At 43.4% G+C, this 8,252-nt stretch overlaps 1 protein-coding gene across 1 annotated transcript; it reads right to left on the bottom strand.

Annotated features, from left to right (window-relative positions):
- Window positions 1–560: 560 nt before the first annotated feature.
- Window positions 561–7,991, bottom strand: LOC113838655 (mothers against decapentaplegic homolog 1-like). The gene is made up of 6 exons (XM_027434237.2): window positions 7,592–7,991; window positions 6,695–6,958; window positions 5,545–5,661; window positions 4,571–4,792; window positions 2,524–2,780; window positions 561–704 (listed from the first exon to the last, which is right to left on the bottom strand). The coding sequence occupies exons 1-6, from the start codon at window positions 7,989–7,991 to the stop codon at window positions 561–563; spliced, it is 1,404 nt and encodes a 467-aa protein (XP_027290038.1).
- Window positions 7,992–8,252: the final 261 nt, after the last annotated feature.

Genomic DNA, 8,252 nt, shown 5'->3' with positions numbered 1-8,252 from the left:
TCAAGGAGCAAAAGCCTGACATCATTCAGACAACACTACAGCCAGCATACAGCTTTAGAAAGAATACTTTTTATGTAATAAAGATTTGGCTTCAAAAATAAAGAGCCCCATTCATTTCTAAACAAATAGTTTTAAAACATAATGAAAACCCATCGAAAGATTATTCAGTGTGGGCTCGGAACCTAATGAACAACACATTTCAAAGACTATCAGCGTAACACTCTGCCAAACACTCCCAACAAAAGGACTGCTCAGGATTGTTCTTCTTCTACTAGATAATTTGTCCCTGGCCTGGCCATCTCCTTTAAAACTATACACAAAACTCCTGCCAACAGTCAACATTTTAGTTGATCATACAACAGAATGTCACAATGTAAACTAAACAGATTTTTGATATCAACACCATGTTACCAATATTTGTTAATTTCTCAATCCAATAGTTGGTCACAGAGGTCAAGGATTATCAAAGCTCCCTTGTCAGGATTTCACGCGCCTGACATATCCATCCTTCAAGTACATGCAAGGTTCAACATTTGCAAGAGACAGAAGCCAGAGGCCCTTTAAGACACAGAGGAAATAGGATTGTGGGGTGAACCCATCTGGGTAAGAACTTTATCCAGCCACTGGAGAGGGCCATGCAGATGTATCTCAATCCAGCAGGGGGTGCTAGTAACATCCTGCCTGTGGTACTTGGCTCCCCAACCCTAGGAAAAAGAAAGCACACTGGTGTCATTTAACTCTCTATCTCACTGAGTCACTCTACCAAGTAAAAAGATCATATGATCAGTTCACATAATTATGTTTGGACTATGTCCCACAAGAAAAGAAACATACCACAAAAGCATGGGTAATATTTGGGGATGGACATTGGCCACCAAAAGTCTATCCAAGGACCACAAGATCACCTATTTTGTATGGTGGTGTGGCACACGCCTTTAATTCCAGCATTCGGGAAGCAGGGGCAGGCAGATCTCTGTGAGTTCCAGGCCAGTCAGGGTACAGAATGAGACCTTTTATCAAATAAATAAATAAATATTATTAGTCTTGGGTAATGACAAATTTAAAATACATTCAGTACTTGTTTGAATAAAGATATTTTAGCCAGTAGGTGATGGTGCATGGCTTAGATCCCAGCACTCAGGAGCAGAGGCAGGGGGATCTCTGTCAGTTCGAGACCATTGTGGTCTTCAAGAGCTAGTTCCAGGACAGCCTCCAAAGCCACAGAGGAACCCTGTCTCAAAAAATAAAAAACCAAAACAAGATATTTTAAATATTTATTTCCCACTACATTAATGTTATGTTAACACTTAACTTACTTATACTTTTAAGACATACTCTTAATGGGTATCCCTGGCTGGCCTAAACTCCCTATGTAGACCAAACTGGCCTCAAACTCAGAGCTCACCTGTCTGATTTCTGAGCACTGGAATAAAAGGCATGTATTATCAAACTGGCTTTATTTTTTTAATATTTTTCTTAAAAAATTGTGCAAATATGTACATGTTGAGTATGGATTTACCTATGAATGTGTGGTATCTGTGGATTTCAGAAGATGTTGGATCCTGGAGGTAGAGTTACAGGCTATCGTGATCCAGTTCAGCTGGATGCTGGGACTGAACCCAGGACCACTGTAAGAGTCCTACGCCTTTAACTGAACAATCCCTTGCCCCTTTATCTGTGTGTCCATGCCTGGAGAGTACAGGGGTCTACACTGGCTGTCTTCTTCAATCACACTCCACTGTATTTTCTGAGATGAGTTCTCTTGCTGCACCTGGGCTTTTGCCAATCAGGCTAGACTGGCGGCCAGCAAGCCTAAGGGATCCTATCTGTCTCCCATGCTGGGACCACACACAGCCCTGCACCCAGCTTTTTGTTGTTGTTGCATGAATGTGTGTTAATGTACACCACAGTGTGCATGTGGAGCTCAGAGAACAAATCTGTGAAGTTGGTTCTTCTCTCACCTTTTACACATGTTGTGTAGCAATATCTTCAAAGATAAAACCTTCTGTCTTATAGGGAAGCTCCAGAATTGCTGAATGCTTTAAGGGGAGGCGAAACACTCCACCCTCTAGGCAAAGTCCTTAAAACTCAGGAAGCAGACATCGTAAAACCTTTACTGAAACTGACAAGATTCACTAGGCTGTCCCTCCCCAGGCTGATATGAGCCATAAGGACTGCTGAGACACACAGACTGACTAGGCTGCCTGCTTTTGAAATAAGACATGCTCCAGCCTGGACTCTATTAAACCCTTAGCTTGACCCGGAATAAACTGCAGGATGGCTGTGAGGCAGGGGGAGATAAAGGTGCCTGTCACCAAGCCTGGAGACCTGAGTTCCATCTCTGGGACCTGTGAGGTGGGAGGAGAGGACTATATTCTAAGTTCCCATGACAACCTCTTGGACAATGGTGCTCTCAGTGGGCACTGATAGGAATATATACCAGGAAGGCACAGGTATACATATTGTAAATAGCAGGGGTGAGGCGGGGGTCAGGCCTGAATGAGATGGGCGGGCACTGCTCACCTTCACGAAACTCATTCGAATAGTGCACATTTTGGTGAGTTCATACACGGTCTCAAAACCATGGTTCACAGACTGTGCCAGTATCTGAGCAAACTCTTGGTTGTTGAAAATTTTCATGCTACACCCACTGGGGATCTTGCAGACAGTGGTGGGATGAAACCCATGATGGTAGTTGCAGTTCCGACTCTGCACAAAGATGCTGCTGTCACTCAGGCATTCGACATACACTTCTCCTCCAACATAGTACAGGTGTACGCCTGTGACAGGACAGACCATATCATTCATAGGCTGAAAGGCACCCAGGCAGAGTCAAGTTTGGCCACTCACATAGCCATTCTGACAGACATCTAGCTAACTGTGTTATGCTTGTGATAACCAGTGTGTTCAGGAACTAACAATGTCTCTCAAAAATAATAATGGTTGACATTTTCATTTTGGTATTTAATGTCCTGCTTAACCAGAGTTGAAAGCATATGGACACTCTAAAAATAGAGCAATATAAAACCTGTAGTTTCCTGGGGTATCCTATGTGCTTAAAGTCTTCTGCATTTATGCCAAGGCTAAATTGTTCAGAAAACTTCAGAGAGAGAGAGAAGGGATGGTCAATAAACACAGAGGAGTGAAACCCGGGTTGAAGAATTACTGCTGGAAGCAGTAAGACATGAGGTCTAGTTAAAACAGACACTTTTTAAATAGAAAAAAAAAACATACTGTGTGAAAAAGGAGCTCACCGAAATAAGTACATAAAACAATAATTGAAAACGTCTTATAACTTAGGATGCTGAAAGACCAGGCAGCATCCCCCCTTCTCAGGGAGAAGCAGGGAGTGTCCTGGACCCCCTCCTATTAAAGCTGGACCAAGGAGAGAACCAATTCTGCAAATTTGACCTCTGACCACTATGTGCCCCGTTATACACACAGAAAATAAACAAAAGCAAATCTTCAAAAAGGAAGATGGACCCTCTGGCCAAGACTCATGAGGGAGTAAGAAGAGGCTAGCAAACAGGCAGGTAGTATGACTTTGAGCTAAGAAGGTGCTTAGTTGGAATGGCTTAATAGAAAATGCTAGTGAGACTATCTGAGGAAACACAATGTGGCATTTCTACAGACACACAGGGCTAAGACCCCAGTATCAGCTCTACCCACTGTGGCAGAAATCCATTTTGTTTAGTGATATACAGTGATATATTTAAGAACAAAAATATAGAGAAAACTTTTTTTGTGTTTTTCAAGACAGGGTTTCTCTGTGCATCTTTGGAGCCTATCCTGACACTACCTCTGGAGAGCAGGCTAGCCTCGAACTCACAGAGATCTGCCTGCCTCTGCCTCCCGAGTGCTGGGATTAAATCCATGCACCACCAACACCCAGTGAGAAAACTGTTTAAGAAGAAAAAAAAACCCTTTTCCCTGATATCAAAAATGATGTCTTTTCATTTTAGAAAATTAAGACAATATATGAAATATAAAGATGTGGAAAATATTGACATTTCTTCAGCAACAGAGGAAAATGCTTGTTAATTAACAGTCTGCAATACTGTGTCCCGTTTTGCAATCATTAAAGCCTGTGTTGCAAACTCTCACAATTCTGTATGACTTGCTGCTGTAACTGTTTAGCCAGGCTCCCTCAGCAGACCAGTATTGACACTAATTATCTACTATTGCAGTCATAACAAATGTCACTGGACGGTTTTTACTAATATCTATAAGAGACATTCCTGGAAGTTAAGCGGCTGGATCAAAGGATTTGAATCACTTTGCCAAATGACTTTCCAGAATGCTTGTGTTACATAAGCACTGTGAGTGCTATGATCAGCTGACCCACACCAGCACTGACACTGAGCTTACACAAAAGCAAAGTGTTCACACCTGCAAAGGGAATTGCTTTAATTTGAACATGGGGGCTGGGCATACCCTTGGTTTAGTGGCCATTTGGGAATCTCCTGTGAACAGCAGCATCTGAACATTTGGCATTTGCCACAAGAATGATGGGGTCACTTCTAGAGGAAGAAAAGATGAACGTTTGCAGGAGGGGTAAAGGGACACGCACCTTTTCCAATATGTCGCCTGGTGTTTTCTATTGTGGAGTTCCGGTTAATGTTGGAGAGCAGCCCAAGGCAGAAGCGGTTCTTATTGTTGGAAGGATCAGTGTAACCATCCACCAACACACTTGTGGAGGAGGCCTGGAATGTATCACCCACGCGGTTGTTGAGCTCGTAGTACACAATAGAGCACCAGTGCTTTGGTTCCTCATAAACAACAGCTTGAACATCTGCAAGAAGGAAAGAAATTTGCTCACAGTTACTCCTGGAGCACCCCAACCAGAAACCGCATTGTAAAACTGGCTGAGCACAGGTGGAACGAAGACAGGGAGGGGCAACTACGAGGATCACATGGGTCATTTCTGTGAGATCCAATGTACTTCTTACTAAGGGTGGCATTCTCATTTCGTTTGGGAGCTGGCAGAGATCCAATATACCAAATCATAGACAGATGCATTTTAAACAGTTGTTTGATATATGTGCATATATGTATATAAATGCATGTATGATAATATATATCACTTACTCATTTATTGAAGGTGAAAGCAAATTAGCATGCTAAGGACACAGATATGCTTGTTTATTTTTCCATAACTAATAAATCTTGGCTGATTATTCAACACTGGTCAACATACAGCATCTTAGATTGTCTTTAGAGGTGACTGACAGTTCGGTGTTCTAACCACCAATGTTGGAAACTCACTTCACCTAACTATGTAACACAAAATGGCAGAGCACTGCTTACGGCCATTTCAGAGTCCAGTGGGAATCTGAACCTCCATATTCAATTCTGAGGTTTCATATTGGACTGTGACAGAATTTGAGTGAAAAGATGGGCTCTAGAGAATTCTTTCCATTATGCTTAAAACAACAACAAAACGTTTTTTCCATGTTTCTCAAACAGCTACCTTTTTAAGGTCTAAATGAGTAAAAGTGACATTTGGACAGGACATAAAGACAACACTCTGACAACTCATTTTACCTCCTCTGTTGATCTCGGAGGGCAGTGCAGGTGCCATCATATTCGTGTCCATTGGCTGAGAGCCATCCTGGGCCATGGCATCTTGAGGAGGCTGGTAAGCAGTTGTTGGTATGTCAGCTACAATGTTTGAAAGAAAAAAAATTACATGCTTCAGGCACAGACTCTCCTCTGCACTGAGAGCTTTTGCGTATGATTAGGCCTGCTCAAGTGTACACAGATGCATGTGTGTGCACTTGTATGCAGGGGTCAGAGGATAGCTTTAGGTAAACATTTTCCTTTTCCTTATAGTTGGGAACGGAGGAAGCAATAAAGCATGGATCACGTTTTAATTTCTGAAGGTACAACATGGATGCTGAAGTAAAATTTAATGTAAAGCACCTTAAGTGGCTCTATAAACATCCTGTCCCATCATTTTCCCTCCCAAAAATATCCATGCATTTCATGATGATCTTTTATTTATCGTGTCCCTCTTGATGTCGACTGGCAAGAGCTCTGGCACTAATATTTGAGATGCTTGTTTACTAACCTGTAATCTGAAAAGTGTAATCCTCTAATTAGTCAGTATTACACCATCAGTTATGACTAAAACAGGAAAATAACTGGTTTTTGTGTTTGCTAAGTTAAACAAGCAGGAAAATAACTGTTTTATTTCTTTGCTAGTTAAACAAGCAGATGTTCTCTATCACTTCTGTTGCATTTCCTTGCTGTTAAAAGCATATTAACATATTTCTTGGGATTACATCACTGGCAAAATGAATCTAATTAAATGGGTCGGGCGGATAACCCAGTAATTAGCTCTTCTGCCGCTGCATTGATAACAAGGGTTCTTCAATGTTGGAAAAGCTCTCCGAAGCCGCTTCTCAGAACAGCAGTGTGTGTAATATGACATATTCCCCTTTCTTTTTATGGAGAGCAGAGACTGGAACAATTGTGCCACTCAAAGAAGGATGCAGCTGCTTCAAAACTTAACAGGACTCAAACAAGCCATCCTCTTCTCCAGCTGTATGTACAACTCCCTCCCTACATTGATATTCTCCAAGCACTGGTTCACCAGGATGTGCTCAGGGTTCCACCCACTGTGCCCCCGCCCCGCAGGCCACCCCCACCCACCTCCCCAAGGCAGGCAGCGTCCCCGAATGCCCCCTCCTACCTGGCATCTGGAAAGGGCTGCCTGGGTCTGAGCTGGCGCGGGAGTGAGGGTAGGTTCTGCTGCTGCTGCTGCTGCCTGGGGAGTTGGGGTAGCTGTTGATGGACGAGTGGGGAAACGGGTGGGTGCTGGGCTGCCTGAAGGAATCTGGAAACGTGGCGTTCGGTGGCATGTGAGGCTCATTCTGTCCCAAGTTACAGAACTGTGCCAGAAGGCTGTGCTGAGGGTTGTACTCACTGTACCTCGGAACCAGCACGGGAGGAAGCACTGGGAACAGAAAGAAAACACAGAGTCAAATGAGGAAGGTTTAGTTTATATCCTCTCTTTCTTAAAACAGGCAGTGGACACAAAAGCCTTTGCAAATTATTCCCTAGTCTTTACTTTAACATGACGTATATATTCCACAAAAATACAAAAGGCCTTTGGAGACCAACCTATTATTGGATGGTTGAGCTGGAAGTTTGCAGTCTACCCCTGGGGTCTGAAGTTCCTGTGAGAGAAAAGTCACCTGGCAATCCAAGGAGCAGGGAGGGAAGCCACCCAAATCTGACACCATCCATACTTGGGGACCCTCAGAAATCATCAGCTAGGTGAACCAATCCATCAACAAAACCATCCTGAATGACACACTGTGGCAACTGGAGCCAATGGGAAGAAGGGCTGATAATTACAAAGTCATGAAGTAAAGTAAACCTTCCTCTTTATAAAGTGATTGTTACAGACACTTGTTACAATGAGCGAAAGCTGAGTATATAGAGTTCCTGTGCTCTTTTGCACACGCATAAATGAATACAAATAAAACTTCCCCAAGATATTTTGGATTTACACCCCACAAGAGAAAGGTGGTATTGCTCTGATCTCTAGAGCCTTCCCGGGGCACACACAGTCCACACCACTCACCAGGGCTCTCCACGCGCTTATAGTGATAGGGGTTGATGCACACCTCCTTCTGCTTGGAACTGAAAGGAAACTCACAGCAATCCAGAGGCTTCAGTTCATGGTGGCTCTGGAGGTCCGGCCAGCGCCACACTCGGCAATAAATGACATGAGGCAATCCCTTCCGGTGGGACACCTGCAGCCTGCCATCCAGGGAGCAGGGAATGGTGACACAGTTACTTGGCTGTCCCGGGCAGCTCAGGGCCTTCTCCAACTCTTCCATGGCCCCTTTCTTTTTCTTCAATTTTTTCACCAACACGTCCACAGCTTTCTCTGCCCATTTTTCTTCTTCGTCACCCTGTTTCCAACCTAGAAGTCTCTTCACAGCTGGACTTGTGAAGGAAAACAAGCTGGTCACATTCATAGTGACTGGTCTAATTCTTCAGGCTCCTTACAGGGTGAAGTGGTGCTTTCTCGAAAGGGGAGAGGCCAGAAGAGAGTTCAACTTATTTAAATCGGTTCTCTTTAGTTTCTCCATAGCTCTTCCTCCTGTTCCAAGAAGGGACCCAAAGTTAACACCTGCAAAAGAAAGGATAGGAAACTGGCTTGAAAATCACCTCTAGACATACCACGATTAACTGATAAATGCCAGATACTAAGCACTTTGATGTTCCCTGGATAATAC

Source organism: Cricetulus griseus, unplaced genomic scaffold (assembly GCF_003668045.3).
Source record: "Cricetulus griseus strain 17A/GY unplaced genomic scaffold, alternate assembly CriGri-PICRH-1.0 unplaced_scaffold_146, whole genome shotgun sequence".
Taxonomy (NCBI): domain Eukaryota; kingdom Metazoa; phylum Chordata; class Mammalia; order Rodentia; family Cricetidae; genus Cricetulus; species Cricetulus griseus.
This window is presented reverse-complemented; position numbering and strand designations above follow the sequence as displayed.

What these genes read in the sequence shown, in the direction of transcription:
- LOC113838655 (XM_027434237.2), bottom strand. Translation starts at nt 7,991, where the DNA reads ATGAATGTGACCAGCTTGTTTTCCTTCACAAGTCCAGCTGTGAAGAGA. An exon ending in CTCCGAGATCAACAGAGGAG is followed by an intron (nt 4,793 to 5,544) that starts GTAAAATGAGTT and finishes TCCTTCTTGCAG; the next exon opens with ATGTTCAAGCTGTTGTTTAT. An exon ending in CAGGCGACATATTGGAAAAG is followed by an intron (nt 2,781 to 4,570) that starts GTGCGTGTCCCT and finishes GTCCTGTCACAG; the next exon opens with GCGTACACCTGTACTATGTT.